This window comes from Myotis nattereri, assembly GCF_964212035.1.
Source record: "Myotis nattereri genome assembly, chromosome: 12".
NCBI lineage: Eukaryota > Metazoa > Chordata > Mammalia > Chiroptera > Vespertilionidae > Myotis > Myotis nattereri.
Window position 1 is genome coordinate 16,760,668 of NC_138087.1, and position 21,503 is coordinate 16,782,170.

Below are 21,503 nucleotides of genomic sequence, written 5' to 3' on the forward strand. Positions count from 1 at the left end.
AGTCAACAGCCAAATCAAAAAAAAATGTTGCTTCTAATATTGAAAGAAGAAAATATGCCTCTGGTTACAACAAAGACATCAGGATTCCTTGCCTAATACCTGCAGAGTAGAGAATGAACAATCCTGAAATATAACAGCTTTATTCTGAACTCTAGGATCTTAGAGAACCTTGGACCACTTGTAATTAAATGCGAGACGTGGTTGAAAACAGTTCAACCCATTCTTTACGAGGAGATGGAGGCGCCCAAGAGCAGTCATCACTCATATGCTGCTTCATCTCGGTGGTGGGAGAGGTGGGATCATGGTAAACACGTCAATAGTGACATTTTATATTGATATCCTAGTTCTCAGGCCTAGAAAGAAACAGGTGAAGTGTGTGGAGCAGGAGACAAAAGGGCCTATGACTACAGAGCTAAGTCCTTGACATATCTGTAGACTTGGAGAGGTTAGAAAGCTCATTAAATTTTTCAGCTTAAGTAGTTCCTTATGTAGGAATTTTAAAAAGTGCTTTGACACTTCTAAACAATTTCTTTCTTTCACTGTCCCTTGCATTTGCTGCAGTTGGATGCAGGTGAGGGTGGATGTGCAGGTGCAGGGTGGGAGGGTGTGTGTTAATGAAAGGGGGCTGCTCTCTGGAAGCTGAGGGTCTGGATCTAGGGCTGAGATTTCTCACACTTTTTGCAACATCAGCCTGAGAACAGAAAGGAAGGAGTAAAATTCAACTCCTAAAGCTTCTTAGTTCTCCATTTCAATCCATTCCTCTAGTAGCTCCAGAGCATTTCCTTCCCTAGCTAGACCCTCCCAGGTTCCTGCCCTGTAACAACGTCCAAACGCTGGGGACAGAAGGGAAAGTATAAAGCTGACAAGCTAAAGCCTTTGAGAAAACAACTGTTGGTATTTCCCCCGTATCTGTTCTCAGTGGTAACTATTCAACTTGTGTAAAAGCAGCCATACACCATATCTTATAAACAAATGGGTGTGGCTGTGGTCCAATAGTTTTCTTTATGACAACAGATGGAGGGGCAATTAAGAAGGAATGAAGTACCGGTATATGCTACAACACAGATAAAACTCAAAAACAGTATGATAAGTGAAAAAGCCAGCCACAAAAGACCATATACTGTATGATCTCACTTATAGTATACCTGGTATAACCAGTCAAGAATAAGCAAATTTGTACAGACAGAAAGTTAATAGTCACCAGGGGCTGGAAGGAGGGAAGAATGAGAGTTACTGCTAACAGGTACAAGATTTCTTCTGGAATGATGGAAATATGCTACACTTAAATTATGGCAATGGTCGCACGACTCCGTAAATATACTAAAAGCCATTGAATAACTTTAAGGGAATAAATTTAAGGTATAAAAATTATATCTCAATAAAGATGTTAAAAAAATAGTGGAGCAGCTATGGTTTATGGCTCAGTGTTTGCTTACCTCTGTTCCAGGTAATTTCTGAACTAGAATTACTTACCATTTCATTCTGAGGGTAATCTTTTCTATTTTTTATATCTTTTTTAAAAAATCCTTTGTCTAAATCCCTCTAAAGTAGTTTTTCCCTGTTGTGTATATCTAGAGAAAAGGCTGGTCCCAGAGAAGGGAGCAGAAGAGATAGGCAGAGCTGTCAGCTGGCCAGTTATCACTTAATGTGCTATAAAGAGCACATGATTTATTTCTAGAAAAAGAAAGAAAAAGAAAGGATGAGAGCCAGTATAAAGGTCCATTGAAAAGAATCAGAAAGCTTTCCTTTAAAACCTAGGTCCAACTTTTAGATGGAAACAGAATTGGTTTGAGAATTTTGGGCTTTGGGGGCAAGAATGATTCCAGAAAGCTTGGTTCAGATGTGCTGAACGTTGCTATGACTACAGTGTTACCTTGCTTTACCTTCTTTCTCACACTGGAGCCCTTGGCGTTCTGGAGAGCAGAGGCATCCTTGGAAGCGATCACAGATCTCCCCATTGGTGCACCTGCACCTGAGCTTACAGTCTGGCCCATAATACCCAGGCTGGCATGCTGTAAACAGAGACATGAAAAACCAGTGCTGAAACAGGAGAAGGAAAACATTTAGGCTGTAGGTGGCTAGTTTCATTTTCTCTCCAATCAACTCATTTCAAGTAGTATGTGACTTATCTGCATTGTTTATCTGAATTACCAGGAACTTAAGAGGTTAGGAAATTCTGCTTCTATGAGAGTTGAACAAGCTCTTACCAGGTCACCCTTCTTATAAATAATAACTATATTTTTTTAAAAAACTACTTGAAAGCAATGCAGAGTGGGAGTTGGAACCAGCCAGATTCTAAAGGAGGAATTAAAATTTGGAAGATGGGAATCAGGTGTTTCCCATTTTTAAGCTTTTAGTCTAATGGCTGGGTACAGTGGATACCAAGTAAGGAAACTAAACTCCAAAGAAAACCTGTAGTTTACTGACCTGAAGAACAAGAAGACACAGTCAGGACAACCATGGCCATTGGAAAGTGAGAGGGAAAAATCTAGAAAGGGAGAGCAAGAAAGGCAAACTCCCAAATCTTTGGCTGGTCCCTGAACCACTCATGTTAAGTGCAGATTCAAAGCTGCCTAGCTAAGAATAAAAGAACTGAACTGAGTTTGAGCTGATGACTAAGAGTCAGAGTTTTCCGTTTTAGTCCTACCAAGTTAATAGTTTGCTAAAATGAAGTCAAAACTCCTCAAAGGAATATAGTCTCCACAATGTAACATTTACAGTGTCCAAGATACAAGTCCAAATTACTCAACATAAGAAAAAATAAACAAAGACCAACCTTGATAACTTCATGAGGCCAAATTATCAAAGATGTTAGAAATGGTAGACAAAAATTGTAAAGCAACTGTAATCATTATGTTCAGTGAGATCAAGGAAAATATGCTCACAACAAATGAAACAATGAGAAATCTCAGCATAGACATAGAAACTATAAAAAATAGCCAAAAGAGGATCCAAGATGGCAGCAGACTAGGTGAATGTTACACTCACCTCCTCCCAGGACCAAACTAGAATCACAACAAAAATACAGAACAATCAACCTAAATAACCAACTGAAGACTAGTGAAACAGAAGTCTTCTAACCAAGGATTTTCCGAAAAAGCTACATCAAGACTGGTAGGAAGGGTGGAGACACAAAAAAGGCTGTCCCCCACACCCATGGGCAGTGGCTGAGAGGCTGGAGGGCTACCTCAGCTGCAAAGGTTCTCCCTGAGGAGTGTGGGGTTTCAACTCCATGCCGGGCTCCATAGCCCAGAGCACCAGAGCTGGGAAGAGACACCAACATAAAACCTGGCTGTTAAAATCGGTGGGGATTGTCTTCCAGGGAGCTACAGTGTCTACTAGAGACCAGGCATCCTCCCAAAGAGCCAACACACAAAATCTCATTCACAGCCACTCACCCTGGGCTCAGGCGGAGGGAGATCAGAGCAGGCTGGAGTTGTGGGAGGAGAGCTGGGGTTTATGGCTCTGGGGAGAACACCTGGAGGACAACTGCCCAGAACCCTGTGTTGAATAACTCTGCTGCACCACAGACACCATCTGTCTCGTATGGTGGAGCACTCCCCTCCTTATGGCATTAGCCTAGGGCAGTGGTTGGCAAACTCATTAGTCAACAGAGCCAGATATCAACAGTACGATTAAAATTTCTTTTGAGAGGCAAATTTTTTAAACTTAAACTATATAGGTAGGTACATTGTTATTAACTTAATTAGGGTACTCCTAAGGCTTAGGAAGAGCCACACTCAAGGGGCCAAAGAGCCGCATGTGGCTCGTGAGCCGCAGTTTGCCGACCATGGGCCTAGGGGAATACAATAACCCCACACTTGGGCTCCCTGTCCCCCCACCCTGCAGAGGTCATACCCCAGTAAGGAGTCTGCTGCCTGCACTGGAGTCAGCTGCCTAGGCCAGAGTGTAGAGGTCTGGGAAACTACAGGGGTGTCAGTACTGAGTGGTATGGCTTTGGGGCAGGGCTACTCCCCCCACTTTCCCATGAAACTAACTGGTACCTCCCCTGATGGGAGATCCTCTAGCCCCACCCTGTGGACTACAGGTGGCCACACCCTCTCAACTCATGGTAGGCCCTGCCCTGCTGAGGTCTGGACAAAATCTGAGACAGACTGAGTTGTGTGGCTTTGTGGTGGGCATCACTTCTCCTGCCTTCCCCCAACACTGAACAATACCTCCACATCATAGGAAATTAAACAGCCCCATCATCCTGATTTCCAGCGACCTTGCCCTATTGAGCTCCGGCTCCTGGCTGACTGAGCTGAGTGGCTCTAGGACAGAAGCCATTTCCCTCACACACCCAACTAGTGCAGAGCCCTCTCTTCATGAGGCCAAATCTTGGTCTATCTGGGCCTGATGAACTCTGCTGGCCTCACCGTGATGACTCCATGAGACCACCCCCACCACAAAGGTGTGTGAGCACCTAGTGGGTGACAGCTAGACTAGGTATGCCCTGGAAAATTTGCTGAGTGACCTCAGACCCAGGACTGGCAATGAGTTTGAACCTGTATCAATCTGGTGAATACCACTCACCCCTACCTGGTGACTACCTGGAGAACTGAACTCATGCAACTTGAGTACTGCCAGAGGCCCTTGCAGTGACTGAGCTAGCAGGCAGCCGGCAAGCAGGGCAGATCTTAGGGTGCCTTGGGACTTTCGTTGACCTGCCACCAGGCCCAGTTCTGGTAAAAGCCAGCCTTGGTGCACAGCTGGCTCCTTTCTGCACACAGCAGAGGCAGCCCTAACCCTAAGCACAAGGAGATATCACCTTACACCTCTCAGAATACAAACCTAGCAGTAATCACTTCAAATGTAAATGGTTTAAATGTTCCATCAATAATACAACAAACAACAAGTGCTAGTGAAAATGTGGGGGAAAGGGAACCCTGTGCACTGCTGGCGGGAATGCAGACTGGTGCAGCCACTGTGGGGAACAGCATGGGAATATATCCTAAGAATTCTGAAACACCAATCAGAATATATGCAGAGGTAGCCACAAACTGTGCATCATTTTGTAGCTCCAAACAGGTTGCCCAGGGCCACAGGCAGCACCTGATATTGGCCTGGACCAGAGTCCCTACCAAAAGGCCCAGAGCCAACACACTGGCCAGCTTCAGACAATATCAGAACAAGATCCAATTAGCTTCGCAAGCAGCCAATCCAAAGGGAGATCTTGGCAGGCACCAGACCCTGCTGAAGCGAATTCCGCTTCATGTGGGCAGCACCTGCATAACAACCTTTATAGTGTGGTCGGGGTCAGTCTTCAGTCAGCCAGCCTGAGGGTCAACCCCACAGGTGAATGGGCCAATAGCAATAAAGACTCAATTACAGCAGGAGGACCCACAAAACCCACACAAGAGACATTTCTGGAGCACCAAGATCAGGTAATCAAGGAGAATACAACACTGAGTCCCATGGGACACCTACTACATAAGACCATTCTACCAAGACTGCGAATCATAACAGCTCTAACTAATACATACGAACAAACACAAAGAGGCACCAAAATGGGGAGATGAAGAAACATGCGTCCAAATGAAAGAACAGGAGAAATATATGCACCCCTGTGTTCATAGCAGCATTATTTACAATAGCCACAGTCTGGAAACAGCCCAAGTGCCCATGAGAAGATGAATAGACAAAATAGCTGTGGTACATTTACACAGTAGAATACTATACAACTGTAAAAAAGAAGGAACCTTTACCTTTTAAGACAGCATGGATGGACCTAGGGATTATTATGTAAAGCAAAATAAGCCAGACGGAGAAAGACAAATACCATATGATCTCACTTATATGTGGAATCTAATGAACAAGATAAACTGATGAACAAAATAGAACCAGAGGCATGGACACATGAAGCAGATTGACAGAGGTTAGAGGGGAGGGGATGAGGAGAGACTGGATGAAAGAAGGTGAAGGGATTAGCCAAAGAACATATATGCATAGCTCATGGACACAGACCATGAGCAATGTGGTGATGACCAAATGCAGAGTGGGTGGGGATGTGTGGAGGTGTTTAAAGGGAGGAGGAGGGAATGAGGGACATCTGTAATAGTGCCAACAATAAATAAAAAAGAATAAAATCACCGAAACTGGTTTGGCTCAGTGGATAGAGCGTCGGCCTGCGGACTGAAAGGTCCCAGGTTCGATTCCGGTCAAGGGCATGTACCTGGGTTGCGGGCATATCCCCAGTAGGAGATGTGCAGGAGGCAGCTGATCGATGTTTCTCTCTCATCGATGTTTCTAACTTTCTATCTCTCTCCCTTCCTCTCTGTAAAAAAATCAATAAAATATATTTAAAAAAATAAAAAGAATAAAATCACAATAAATACATACCTAGCAATAATCATTTCAAATGTAAATGGCTTAAATGATCCAATCAAAAGACATAGGATAGCAAAATGGATAAGAAAACAAAACCCATTTATATGCTGTCTACAAGAGACTCAACTCGGAATGAAAGATACACACAAACTAAAATAAAGAGACGGAAAAAAAGATATTTCATGCAAATGGAAAGGAAATAAAAGCTGGGGTAGAAATATTTATATCTGACAAAATAGGCTTTAAAACAAAGGCTATGATAAGAAACAAAGAAGGACACTAGATAATAATAAATCCAACAAGAGGATGTAAACGTTTATGCACCCAACATAGGAGCACCTCAACATATAAAGCAAATCTTGATGAACATAAAGGAAGAGATTAACAGCAATACAGTAGGGGATTATAACACCTCATTGATATAAATGGATAGTTCTTCCAGACAGAAAATCAACAAGAAAACAGTCGCCTTAAATGACACACTAGATCAGATAGATTTAATTGATATCATCAGAGCATTTCACCCCAAAGCAGCAGAATATACATTCTCTTCAAGCGCACATGTAACCTTTTGTAAGATAGACCACATGTTAGGACACAAAACAAGTCTCAGATTGAAATCATACCAAGCATCTTCTCTGACCATAATAGTATGGAGCTAGAAATCAATAACAAGAAAAAAACTGAAAAACACACAAAGACATGGAAGCTAAACATTAGTAAACAATGAATGGTCAACAATGAGGTCAAGGAAGAAATCAAAAGATACCTTGAAACAAATGAAAATGTGAACACAACAATCCAAAATGTATGGGACACAGTGAAAGCAATCCTAGTAGGAAATTTCACAGCATTACAGGCCTTCCTCAACATAAGAAAAACCTCAAATAAGCAATCCAAATTTATACTTAATGGAACTTGAAAAAGAATAAACAAACAAAGCCCAAAGTGAGTAGAAGGAAGGAAATAGTAAAGATCAGAGCAGAAATAAATGCAATAGAGCCTAAAAAAATACAAAAGATACATGAAACCACGGAAAGGAAGAAGTACAACTGTCATTATTTGCAAATGACATGATACTGTATGTAAAAACCCTAGCGCAGGGATGGGGAACCTTTTTCTGCCAAGGGCCTTTTGGATATTTATAACATCCTTCACAGCCCATACAAAATTATCAACTTGGTTTCCTCTTTCACTAGGGACCCGCCAACATGGGCTGCGTTCGCACCAAAACCGTGAAGAAGGCGGCCCAGGTCATCATCGAGAAGTACTACACACGCCTGGGCAACGACTTCAACACCAATAAGTGCGTAAGCGAGGAGGTCGCCATTAATCCCAGCAAGAAGCTCTGAAACAAGATGGGGGGCTATGTCACCCGTCTGATGAAGCAGATTCAGAGAGGCCCGTGAGAGGCATCTCCATCAAGCTGCAGGAGAGGGAGAGGGAGAGGGAGAGGGAGAAGAGGATAACTATGTCCCTGAGGTCTCCGCCCTGGCTCAGGAGATCATTGAAGTTGACCCTGACACTAAGGAAATGCTGAAGCTCTTGGACTTGGGCAGTCTGTCCAACCTGCACGTGCCTCAGTCTACAGTTGGGATGAATTTCAAAACACCATGTGACACAGTTTGAATATTTTTCTATGTTGTAATATTATCAATAAACCATGGACAATCTTTTAAAAAAAAGATTATAAACTTAAAAAAATTAGCCTGCTTTATTTGGTCAAACATTTAATAACTCACCCCTAATGCTTTGATAGGGCCAGACCGAATGATTTTATGGGCCTTATACAGCCCACAGGCCAGATGTTCCCCACCCTTGTTCTAAAGACTCCACCAAAAAAACCCACAAAAAACTACTAAAACTCATAAATGAATTCAGTAAAGTAACAGGATACAAAATAAATATCTAGATATTGTTTCATTTTTATACACCAATAATGAGCTATCAGAAAGAGAAACTATGAAAATAATCCCATTCACAATTGCTTCAAAAACTAATAAAATACCTAGGAAAGAATTCATAAAATTATAAGACACTGTAAAAAAGAAAGTGAAGAAGATCCAAATAAGTGGAAGCATATACCATGTTCATGAATGGGAAGAATTAACATCATTAAAATGTCCATACTACCCCAAACCATCTACAGGTTGACTGCAATTCCTATCAAGACACCAATGGCATATTTCACAGAACTAGAACAAATAGTCCAAACATTTATATGGAATTACAAAAGACCAGAAATAGCCACAGCAATCTTGAGAAAGAAAAAGTTTGAAGAATCACATTATCTGATATCAAATTATACAAGGTCATAGTAATCAAAACAGCATGACACTGGCATAAAAACAGATATAAGTCAATGGAACAGAAAAGAGAGTCCAGCAACAAACCCTTGCCTTTATGGTCAATTAATATTCAACAAAAGAGACAAAAATATACAAAGATAGTCTATTCAATAAACGGCACTGAGAAAATTGGAGATAAGTGTGAACACAATCCACAAGAATAAACTCAAAATGGATTAAAGATAAGTCTCAAAACCATAAAAATCATAGGAGAAAACATAGGCAGTAAAATCTCAGACATTTTTCATAGAAATATTTTTTCTGGTATGCCTACTCAGGCAAGAGAATCAAAAGAAAAAATAAACAATTGAACTACATCAAACTAAAATGTTTTTGCACAGCAAAGGAAACCAGCAAGAAAATGAAAAGATAAACCACTGAATGGAAGAACATATTTGCTAATGATATATCTGATAATACAAAAATTATACAACTCAACAAAAAGTGCAATTAAAAAATGGACAAAGGACCTGAATAGAGACTTCTCCAAAGAGGAAATACAGATGGACAATAGACACTGAACATATGTTCAATGTCACTAATCATCAAAGCAATGATGCAAATTAATACCACAATGAGTTATCACCTCACACCTGTCAGAATGGCTATCATCAATAAATGAACAAACAACAAGTGTTGGTGAAGATGTGGAGAAAAGAGAATCCTCATACACTGTTGAGCAGTATCAAGTCACCTCAAAACATTAAAAATGGGACTGCCTTATGATTCAGCAATTTCACCTCTGGAAATATATCCAAAGAAACTCAAAACACTGATTCAAAAGAATATATGCACCCCTATGTTCATTGCAGCATTATTTACAATAGTCATGATTTGGAAGCAGCCCAAGTGTCCATCAGTAAAGAATAGATAAAAAAGCTGCAGTACTGCCCTGGCCAGTGTGGCTCAGTGATAGAGCATTAGTCCACACACCAAAAGGTCGTGGGTTTGATTCTTGATCATGGCTCCTACCTGGGTTGCAGGTTTGTTCCCCAGCCCCAAGGGGCATATGCTGGAGGCAACCAATCAAGGTGTGTCTCTCTCATATCGATGTTTCTCTCCCCCCCACCCCCACACACACACCCCTTCCCTCCCTTCCACTCTCTCTAAAAATCAATGAAAAAATATCCTCTGGTGAGCATTAACAACAAAAATGCTGTAGTACATTTACACAATAGAATACTACTTGGCCATAAAAAAGAAGGAAATTTTACCTTTTGCAACACCATGGATGGACCAGGAGAGTATTACACTAAGTGAAAGAAGCCAATCAGAGAAAGACAAATACCATATGATTTCACTTATATGTAAAAATCTAATGAACAAAATTAATAAACAAGCAAAATAGAAATAGACTTGTAGATACAGAAAGCAGACTGACAGGTTTTGGAGGGGTGGGGTGCTGGGGGACTGGGTGAAAAAATGAAGGAATTAAGCAAAATAAACAAAAACCAATCATAGATACAGTCAACAGTATAGTGATTTACCACTGGGAATGGAAGGAGGGTATATGGGGGAGATAGAAGAGGGTACAGGAGTGATAAATGATGATGGAAGGAGACTTCACTTGAGTGATGAACACACAATACAATATTTGAATGATGTATTATAGAATTAGACACCTGAAATCTATATAATTTTATTAACCAAGGTCAGCCCAATAAGTTGAATAAAAATATTTTAATAACAAAAAAACCATTCTAGAACTAGACAACTGAAATAGGAAATGTTACTATGTGGACTTAGCAGCAGAGTGGAGATAACAGAAGAGAGAGTCAATGAATTTTAAGTTCGACCAATAGATATCCAGTCTGAAGAACACAGTGGAAATGTTAGAAAGAAATGATTAGTGTCGCAGGGACCTAAGGGACAATATCAAAGAGTCTAGCTAGCACATGGGTGATTGGAGGTCTTAGGAAGGAGTCTGGGGGGAGAACACTAGAAATTTCCAGTTCATAAAATCATAGTGATTTCTTGAGCCTGGCATGGCTGGGATGAGTCAATATGCATATTCTTATAAACCTGAATCTAGAGACACATTCACTATGAAGCTGATGAGGCTTATATTCTAGACTCCTAACATGCACGCACCCCTCCCGGGGTTCTGGCAGTGTTTACATACACACATATGTGTTTTTTTAATTTGCATAGTTTTATAATATTCTTTTTTTTAAGGGAACTGGATCTGCCCCCACCTGGGGGGCACCTTTTGCTTTAAGGTGCACATCTCACAGACCAGGTAAGATTCCTTCACTGCTGTGGCCCCCTCTGTGTTCCACGGGGGCAGATACAACATCTACAGGGACTTGAGTGGTTTGCAGCAGCTGCAGCTTGCTTTTGTGTAACTCTCCTCTTTGCCCTCTTATTCCAAGTCCCTAACGCTGTGCTGTTCAATATGGTAGCCACTAGACATGCATGGCCACTGAGCACTTAAAATATAGCTAGTCCAAATTGAGATTTCAAAGACTTAGTGTGAAAAAGGAATGAAAACTATCTCATTAAAACTTTTTTCTATTGGTTACTTCTTGAAATATTTTGGCATATTGAGTTAAATGAAATATTAAAATGATTTTGCTTGTTGTTTTTACTTTTTAAATGTGACTACTAGAAAACTTTCAATTACAGATGTGTCTTGCCTATATTTTTACTGAACTGCTCACCCCTAGGACATTGTTTTCAGGTTGCTGGGGGCCCCATCCTAACTCCCAATAGTGCCAGATGTGCAAAAAGCTGGCTTTGTGAGGTAAATACTGAAAACCCTTTCAGCTCTGGCCAATTCACTCCACTAATGTTCATTAGTAAAGATCTGGCATATTTGGCTGCAGGTTCATGTGAAGCTACTACTGTGTTGCAGGAGATATGAAACACACACTGGAAAGGAGATGGGAAACACATAGCTTTGTAGCTTATCGAACGGGAAAGTATACGTTAGAAAGGGCAGAGGGGGTCTTAGAGTAGCTGAAGTGAGGACTGTGTGAGTAATGTCCACAGAAGATTAGATCACAACACTCTCAATTACCACACACCAAATCCAGTCTGGATCTGACCTGAAAGTGCTGATATTTATGATGCACCCAGTGACATTCCAACGTCAAGTGTGGTCTGAAAACCAACAGCATCGGCACGTGTGGGAGCTTGTTAGAAAGGCAGAACCTCCGGGCCCAGCCCAGACCCATGAAATCAGACTGTTTTAATAAGATCCCAGGTGAGGTGTATGAGAAGCACTTTCTATGAGGTCCAGAGTCTTCATATGAAAGGTAATTAACTTTCAATAAATCATCTGTGATTCAAACTTTGTTGCTCAGCAAGCCAGACCTCCTTGTGTCCCTGCCAGAACTCTTCCTGTGCAGGGGCCGGGGCGGGGGGCGGGGAGCATACCTTCATTGCACTGCAGGCTCTTCCAGCCGGTGGCACAGGAGCACCCATAGGGGTCCGGGAGGCAGAACACGTAGGACTTGCATCCCTCTGGTCCACTACACTGTTCCTTACAAGTTCTGCCAAATGTGTGCCGTTCGCAAGCTTTTGGGGAGAGAAAAAGGTGATTCAGAGTCAAGCATACAACCCTTTGAAATGCATAATTCTTCTCTTAAAGGGTCTCTCCTAGACCACTGAACATGGAAAATAATCCAATCTCAGCTGTGGTACGGGCAGGGTGAACATACATTTTATAGACCATGAAAGTGCCCCACAGAGAGGATCTCAGAGTCACACCCACAATTATGCAGGCTGTGCACAGCACACACCTAGGGGGTGCATTCGCATCACAGACATTGCAGATCCGTTTATGTAATGAAACTTCCCAGTAGTTGGCAATAAAAGCTCTTAGGAAAGGGCACCTTTTTCTAACTCACACAAAGGTACTGTATGCCTAGCAGAGGCCATTTAACTTCCATTCCCAACTCTGTCCACATATAAAATTCTAGATCCAATGGCATCTTTTTCAATCCACAACACATCAAGTACTCTTGACTTACCCTTCTCACATGTTCTCCCCATAAACCCAGGAGGGCAAATGCATTCCCCAGTGTCTTCATGGCAGACACCATTGTTCACACAGGCAGTGCAGACACGGTTACACTCAGGTCCCCACTTCTGAGCCTCGCATCCTTTCATTAAGGAAAACAAGGCTGTGGTGAGTAACGCACATTGATAACAAACCTGCTACATGCCGGTCATTTTAGAGGACCCGAGTGAATGAATATAAACAAAATACAATCTTTGCTCTTTAAAGGCTAATAGTTTAATGTGGGAAATAGATATGTTAACAGAAAATAATGATAGGAACAAAGACAAAAAGTACCTAATTCTGTCTTGGGGATGGAAGAGGGCATAAAGGAAGACTTCCCAGAGGAGGTGGTATGTGAGCGGAATCTGCAGCACCACCTAAGTCAAGCATGTCAAACTCAAAGGCTAACACAGGCCAAAGAAACGAGGCATGCGGCCCGTGGACTGCGAGTTTGACATGCTTGACCTAAGTAGCAAGGAAGATAGGACTGCAGTGTGTGTTCCAGGTGAAGGCGAGGCCAAGAAGAGAGCACCACGTGCTGGCAGAGCTGCAGGTGTGGTTAGAGCCTAGAACAGTGATTTCCAAAGTGTGGTCCTGAATCAGCAGTATCTCCATCACCTGTTAGTCATGCAAATCTCAGGCTCCCACACACGACCTCCTGATGAGAAACTGTGGTGGTGGTCTAGCAATCGAAACTTAACAAGTCTCCCAGGTGATTCTGATACAAGCCTGAGTTTGAGAACCTCTGGTATAATGTGGAGAAGGGATGTGACCCGAAGGGGAAGCAGACGCTAGTAGCATCCACTCATTTTCCAGGCAGAAAAAATACAAAGTGAAACAAGATACACAAACCTAAAGTACAAGGATGGTCAAATGCTTCTGAATTCATATTTCTTGGCTACTTCTCTCCAGCACTTGGTGACTTTAGATTGTTAATTAGGTCTAAGGATACCTACTGACGTATATGGGGGTGTTGGATTTTAAATTTTATTTTATTAAATAAAATTAAATTTTATTTAATTTTTCTTCTGTGTTCTTGGTCCCTGAATGTTATTTTCATGATGGTGAAGCTTGGACCTGTGCCTATAGCCAATGTAACCTTGTAATTTCTTTGGCAAGAATTCCTGGTTATCAGTATTTTCTCTAAAATAATCAGGAAGACTGTCAACACAGACCTTTTCCTTCAGGCTTCCACTTACTAGATAGAGCTACAAAATGTCTCAAAGCTAATATTTACATGCCTTAGTGTAGAAAGGGGAAAATTATTCTGCACAATTAGCGATTTCTTAAGAGCCTGACCACAGGCTATGTGGACAGTGAAGACTAATGATGGAAAAAACTGGAAATGAAAATAGGCTTCCTGTCCCATTAAACTATGTCTCTAGTTTGACACCGAACACTAGACCTGTCCCGCTTTGCACGGAATCCTGGGAAGGAGGAGAGAATAAAGCTCGAGGGAATGACTGGGGATGGAGCAGTCGGGAGAAGAGTTTGCTGAAAAGCAGTGAGTATGCAACCAGGCTTTGCTCTTTTCTTCACAAGCCTCACGGTTTTGTACTTTAGGAAACCACGGATTCACGGCCTACAGAGAGAAACCCTGTAAACTTAATGCTTGTGGGGAATCTTTTGTCCGGGAGAGAACTTATACTAAAAATAAACCCTGTACACATAAGCAGCGTGATTTTTACTACACGGGCTTTAAGCACTGACTCTTCCTAGGCTCCATTCATCCTGGAGAGAAGCACCCTACAGTCAGGAGAGGTGGACCAACGCCTTCGAGTGCCTAAACATCAGAGAGGTCATCTTGGGGGAAATACTTTTAAATGCGATGACTGTATCCCAACCCACATTTCTTAGCATGAGTTTAGATATTGGCAGTGATGCTAAAGCAGGTTCACTGAACTACACTCCCTAAGAGCAAAAGAGAATAGACATGTGCTCCCAGCGATCTGAGAAAGAGACAACTTGAAGATCAAAATGTGCTTGAAGTCTTTTGCCTTATCTTAAAAGTTCAGGTGAATTTTAAATTCTAGTCTGTGCTGAGTTGTTTTCTAGAAGCTTTAAAATTTTTACCTTGTGTCAATATCTGAGGTTTCTGACATTGCTGGAAAATCTGCCCGTTTAACCCAGACTCTGAGCACCGAGGTATATGGTGCTGTATCAGCCTGGGGAGAAACCATCTAAGAAATGAATCTAAATTGTGTCCTTGCCATTCAGACTCTCCATGAGTGTAGTGGAATAAGAGGGATTTTACCTGCACAAACTAGATGAACCACACTTTTCATAAGTCTATTGTCATATTGCAATATCTATTTATGTATGTAGCCACTCTATTTGGTAATTAGCTAAGGAACAGTGGCTGATCTTATGATTCTTGTATTCTCGACACCAATAAAATGCCTAACACAGTTAAAATCAACACTATTTGCTGAATGAGTGAATGAATGAATATCATGCAAAGCAAAATACTCTTTATGAGTTAGAGATCCCAATTATTAGAGGAATGACAAAGCATCCCAAGTATTTAGACCTGAAGTCTGAGTACTTAACACATTGCGCACCAGTAGTTTTATTGCTAGCTTTACCCAGTGGCCAGATAAGTTTCTATTGAACGAGTACAAAAAACGTTCTACAAAGTATCATACTTTAAAAAGATATTAGCTTGTAAGAACATGTAATAAATAACTTCAAAATGCAATGGGTATTTAATTTTAAGGCGTGCCTTTAACATTTATGTAAAACACTGTATCATATGAAAACACGAGAATGCTCGTGATCAGCCCGTAATGTGTTGATATCATGAATACCTGACATAGCTGGGGAAGATTCAGGGCCAATTTGTTGCTTCCTACAGGTCAATTTTTGTGTAAAAACTACTGATGATGGTTATTTCCCACTTTGATAGTTATAATGGGGTGAAGGGTGGTTTTCACTAGTTCTAACTCTTGCACTTTTCAAACCTGAAAACAGAAATCACACTTGAGAGTTAAATGATCTGCAAATTGTGGGATTTACAGGAGACTTGACGTTTAACCAGATATTAGAGCAGCCCAGCAGGCCCACCTCACCCCCTTAGGATACCTCTCAGGAGACTGACCAGGTCACGATTCCCCCTTTTCATGGGAGTGGTGCTGCTATTCAAGTGTGAGGTCCCAGTGCCTGTACCGGAGTATGTGGCTCCACCTTTGTCTATATCTCGTTGGTCCAAGCAAATAGACATCTGACATATGTGACACCAATTTTATTCTTTATCATGGGAATTCAAAACTTGGAAGTAAAAGAAATGTCACTGAATTTAAGTTAGGGAAATGGTAGGTGGCATCCTAGAGAGAAAGTCTACTCTTCCCCACCAGTGCTGAGCCCCAGATCTTCCCTGGAGCCTATCTTTTCTGAAAAGTTGCTTGTTGGCTTTTCCATCAATTTTCTAAGAGCCCTTAGTATACTTCCAACCAATCCCTGGTTTTGGTTTAGGTGCCAGAGTCAGTTTACTTGCAAATAAAAATCCTAACGACTATGCCATCACAGACAGTGGCCTCTCAATCACTTACTCCGGACTATGAGCCTGGTGAAGGCCGAGGTGAAGAGGTTTCCTCCTATGTACCTGGCCGAGTACACCCCAGCATCCTGGGGCTGAGCGTGAGGCAGGTGCACTTCTAAAATATCAGGTACTTCGTGCCTGGGCACTGAGTGGATGAAGGAACCTGATAAAGGAGAAGAGAAGAGAATAAAGGGTCACTCTCAAACACTCTTATTTCCTTGTCTGGCTCCTCTACTTGATCAGCCTTCCATAACCCGATAGAAAATGTGCTCTCGCTAGCATATTGAGTGTAGGAGAAGAATGAAAAGGCTGAGCTCAATGCACTCCCAACAGTGGAGAAAGGTCTGGTGATAGAGCAGATAGCCTATTCGTCTATGGAATCTACTGCCAAACACATGATGTGGGGAGGCTAAAGTTCTTATCTGCTGCAGGTAAGCAGGCAAATCTGGGTGGGAAATGTCAACTAATCAATTAACCTGAAGATACCTAGAATCACTACTCCAATCTGGACGTCTTATCCATCCACAGAACTCAGAATAATCCCCAGCAATATTTCAGCTGGACCAGGTCTTCGCCACCAAGTGGTGCCAAACCGCAGTTGGACGGAGATGGATTTGGATTGCACAGTTAAGGCCCCCCAGGGCGATTGCCAGTGGCTCTCCAGGCTCATGCTGAGCACTTTATTAACTTTGCAATCAAACAAGCAGACATTTTATACGGCAGAATTTGGAACCCCACTTATCACATCACGATGGTGCTTATTGTACATTTATAATTCATACCGCATATTCACTTATGTCTATGAATCTCGAACTTACTTGATTAAGTCACCAAACACATCTCCTAAGAGAGCTTCTATCATATAATTTGGTTAGCTCGCTTCATATTAGCTTTACTTCCAACATCTGCTTCTAAGACTGCAGTAAGATAATGCCCCAATGTGTTGTGTGCTCACACCATGGTGCTGAAAGGAAGCAAAACACAGACTCACCATTCTTGTAAATCACTGCGTCTTCTTCTTTAATCAACACCTTTTTGAAAGATATGTTCACGTTATCTCCCCTGTCCACGGTCAAGGTTAAAGTAGATGGTAGGAAGGAAGCTTTTAAGAGAGAGAGAGAAGACAAAGGAGAAAATGAGGTTGCATATTTTCTCCACCGTTCGAACTTCCGACTGTGAGGGCTGGCACTGGGCAGCAGTCAGCTGGTTTTTCATGGTATTCAAAACAGCAGTTGCCATAACCGGTTTGGCTCAGTGGATAGAGCATCGGCCTGCGGACTGAAAGGTCCCAGGTTTGATTCCGGTCAAGGGCATGTACCTTGGGTGCGGGCACATCTCCAGTGGGGAGTGTGCAGGAGGCAGCTGATTAATGTTTCTCTCTCATCGATGTTTCTAACTCTCTAACCCTCTCCCTTCCTCTCTGTAAAAAAATCAATAAAATATATTTTAAAAAAACAACAACAGCGGTAGCTGATGGGTTTCTTAAGGTTATATCATTTTTTAAGAATCTGATGAAAGGAATGGTTATTTCCTCTGTAAAAATGTAAATATATACACACAACATCCATACGTACATTTTTTCATGCAACTAGCTGGGGAGGTGAGGACCTTGTATTGATTAATACCTATTACCAAACCAAAACCTGATATTAAAGATGAACTAGCCCTCCTTCTCCAATCCTTAGCAAATTTCCTCAAAGTGGAATAGAATATGAATGGCCAGATAAATGGCTTTTCCCTTGGTCCTTTCAGGTTGTTGTTGCTCCAAATGATTCTCATTGCTTTAGAATGCCCGAAGCATTTCTCCAATGGATTCAGTACAATGTTGCACTTATGGATGGTGTAAATATTGGAATATTAAAGAATAAGACAAAGACCCAACATCTTGCCTTCTACCCTTTAGTTAGATATATATGAGCTGACATAATTATGAGACTGGAGTATTAAGATGAAACTGGAGAAGTTATTGTGGATTTGGTTTATAAAATAATTTTGGAAACTTCTGTCTCTTTGCTAAATTTGGAACAAAGCATTGCCTGAGCTCCTTGATTTATGGGACAAGATGTGTGAACAAAATCTTGTCATCTCCCAGCTACAACAGTTCCTGAGTTCCTTTAACTTACACCATAATCTGCAGAGAACCACAACTACAGAATAAGGGGGAATTAATTCTAGGCTTCAAGTTAAGCCAATTTTTAAAGTTCCAGCCTTATTGAGGTATAACTGACATGGAAAGTAGGCCAACATAAAATATGTAAGGATAACCACTAAAAGAAGAGAAACAGAATATTTACAACTTTCCTAAATACAGAGGGCAGGGAGAATGAAAGCAAACAGGGACATAAAAGGAGAACAAATCACAAAGAAAAATCACGGCATGCAGAAAAGACATAATAAAATGTTAAAAGCCAGAGATCCTCAGAATAAATTTAATAGTTATAAATATGTAAATATATGCTCTTTCCATTAACTACACATTTAGTGTAATGGCATATAAAACTGAGAATAAAGGGACAGAATAACATATACTGCACTAATAACTAAAAGAAGCTTGATATTGCAATATTTATATCAGAAGAAAAATCTATTCAGATGCCAAAACAAAATTTTAGGGATCAAGATGGCCTTTACATGATGAGAAAAAGACACAATCCACCAGGTGGGTTAAATAACCCTGAACTTGCATACGCCTCTAACAGCAGAACTTCAAAACCCACAAAACAAAAACTGACAATTAAACAAAGAAAGTGCCAAGTCCACAAGCATTGAGGAAATGTTCAACAACTGACAAATCAAATGGACCAAAAGTCAGTGAAGACAAAGATTTGAATAACATGATTTAAGGTCTGTTGGATATTCATGGACCCCTGTAGGTAGCTTCTGAATACAGGCTATTTTGAAGCATACTGCCTGCTATTAAGCCATAAAGCACATCTCTGTAAATAATGAAGAATCAAATTCTCTGACTAGAATCCACCTAAAATAGAAATCAGTGCAAAACACCCTCTACCTAATGTCTGAATCTCCACAGAGTGGCTTTTGGATGGGAGGCTTGAGAAGCTGATCAAGAGCTCAGAGAGCTGCCCTTCAGGGCAGAAGATGGCTTTAACCCAGGCTGGGGATCCGGGCTTTGGGTTTATCTGCTTGTTGTGCCCGCTGACCAAGGCCCAGTGCCCAGCCAGGACTCCCACATGGGTGCCTTGGTGCAGACAGGAGAATAGTGCAGGTCAAAGGGCCTGTGAGCCCTGGGATAAGACAGTCCTGGCTTGAGACTACCCTCTGCCACTCACTGGGCCTCTGTGAGCAACCTACTTAACCTCTGAACACCACAGTGTCCTCATCTATAATTTGGAAGTAAAAATGTTTACCTTAAAAGGTTGTTCAAAATATTAAATGATGTATGCCAAGCCCCCGGGTGCTTAGAAGAAGTCAGTATCCTTCCCAAACATAAATAAACAGCAGCACTGCTGTGCTGACTTTTGTAATATGCACTTGAGTAGTGACTTTCTCTACCGGACTGACATGAACCAACCTGAACAGGCCCTGGGGGCGGGGGGGGGGGGGGGCTCTGGTGGGCGCCCACCCACACTGACAAGGCGCTTCATTCTGCAGTCCTCGCGTGTGTAAATCGCTCTCTGCGGCAAGCTCCTGGGCTCCTGGGATAATTTTTCCAACCACTTTATGTTGGTTCCTTTCTCTGTGGTTTGTTTATATTTTCTGCCCCTGACTGTTTAGCTGACCATGGGACTTCTCGCCCAGCATTGTTTCTGAAAAGGAACCAAGACTCCCCACTACACTCAACCCCAAGACAGCTTCTCTTTCTCCCCACGCTGTGGCTATTGTTCCAGATCTTATGCTCTCTGAGCTCCCCGTTCCCTCAGGTAGGAACACAGCCACACCAGAGTCCCATGGCTGCCCAGCCTGGCACCTCCTGCACCCACATCTCCAGGCTGATGACCCAGGAGCCCAGCTTCTCCATGGTGCACACAGGCTGATCCCGTGGGCCTTGACTGGATCATAAAAACAATGAGCACCTTTGAACTGTGCCTACTGCCACCAGGCACTGTGCTGAGGACTTGACACAGATTGAATTTTCATAATGTCTCTGTGAGATGGCTACTACCATTATCCTACTCTTACAAATGAAGAGATTAAGATACACAGAGGTTCTGCAACCTGTCCAAGATCACACAGCAAGTTCATGGAAGAGATCTTTCAGAGGTTAGTACTCAAAAGACTTCAGGTCCCAGCACCTTGTCTTAAAGGAGACTGCTGAGGCCTGGGCAAGAGGAGGAGCTGCAGGGTCACTGGGATGAGCCCCTTAACGGGCAGAACTTAACTAAAAACACAGTTCACTGTTCCTTAAAGGGCTGGAGAAGAAAAATAGGTGGCATAACAAAAATGTTCCTCAAGGTTGAAAAATAATTGAAAAAATTTTCAGTTGTCTCCTTTAATGAGAGTTAAAGACTAAGAGAAATAAGATGTACTTTTATGTTCATTATTATCCTATATAATAAAAGCCTAATATGCAAATTGTCTCCTCGACTGGGAGTTCGACCAGAGGGCAGGGCCAGCTGGATAACCGCAGGAAGGGAGGCCCCCGCCGGCAGCAGGCAGCCCAGGGAAGGGAGGTCCCCCAGCAGCACGCAGAGCACTGGGCCTCTAGTTCTGTATAACTTCACAAAAGCCATGTGCAAACAGGATATCCAATTTGCCGACATGGGAGACAGAGTTAAGGGTAACTAAGTCCCTTACTCAAGGCCTCCTAACTTTGAGTAAGTGTGAAAGTTAACACACAATCTCAAGATGTCCACACTTGTTCCCCAACCCCAGCTCTCCAGCCTCATCATACTCCAGGCCTGCATCCGGGTTGGCCTCCATTCTGAAATATATGAAGTTCTTCAAACAGACTGTGTGATCATTCACGTCTAAGTGGTGAACTTCCTTTCTCTCTGCTCCTTCATTTCCTCTATGTCTCACCAACTCCTTTTCATTCAGTCTTCATTTATTTTATTTTTTTTAATTTGTTTTAGAGAGACGAAGGGGGGGAGGGAGAGAGAGAGAGAGAGAGAGAGAGAGAGAGAGAGAGAGAGAGAGAGAGAAAGACATCAATGTGAGAATGAAACTTCGATCAGTTGTCTCCTGCTCAAGCCCTGACCATGGATGCAATCTACAACCTAGGTATGTCCGCTGACCGGGAATCAAACCCTCAACCTTTCGGTGAGTGGCACAATGCTCCAACCAACTGAGCACCATTGGCCAGGGCTCAGTCTTCACTTAG

General features: G+C 42.1%; 1 protein-coding gene and 1 pseudogene across 3 annotated transcripts in view; one reads left to right on the forward strand and one right to left on the reverse strand.

Moving 5' to 3' along the window:
• The window catches only part of TEK (TEK receptor tyrosine kinase), a 109,313-nt gene that overhangs the window by 42,442 nt on the left and 45,368 nt on the right, over window positions 1-21,503 (reverse strand). For both annotated transcript variants that reach the window (XM_081103018.1, XM_081103017.1), the window contains exons 3-7: window positions 17,214-17,324; window positions 16,233-16,385; window positions 12,653-12,784; window positions 12,057-12,197; window positions 1,884-2,012 (exon numbers count right to left, since the gene is read on the reverse strand). In XM_081103018.1, coding sequence (XP_080959144.1) covers window positions 1,884-2,012; window positions 12,057-12,197; window positions 12,653-12,784; window positions 16,233-16,385; window positions 17,214-17,324 — 666 coding nt within the window. The remainder of the gene's footprint in view (window positions 1-1,883; window positions 2,013-12,056; window positions 12,198-12,652; window positions 12,785-16,232; window positions 16,386-17,213; window positions 17,325-21,503) is intronic.
• LOC308528172 (small ribosomal subunit protein eS17-like) lies at window positions 7,542-7,959 on the forward strand (annotated as a pseudogene). The gene has a single exon. The product of its transcript is annotated as a small ribosomal subunit protein eS17-like (transcript).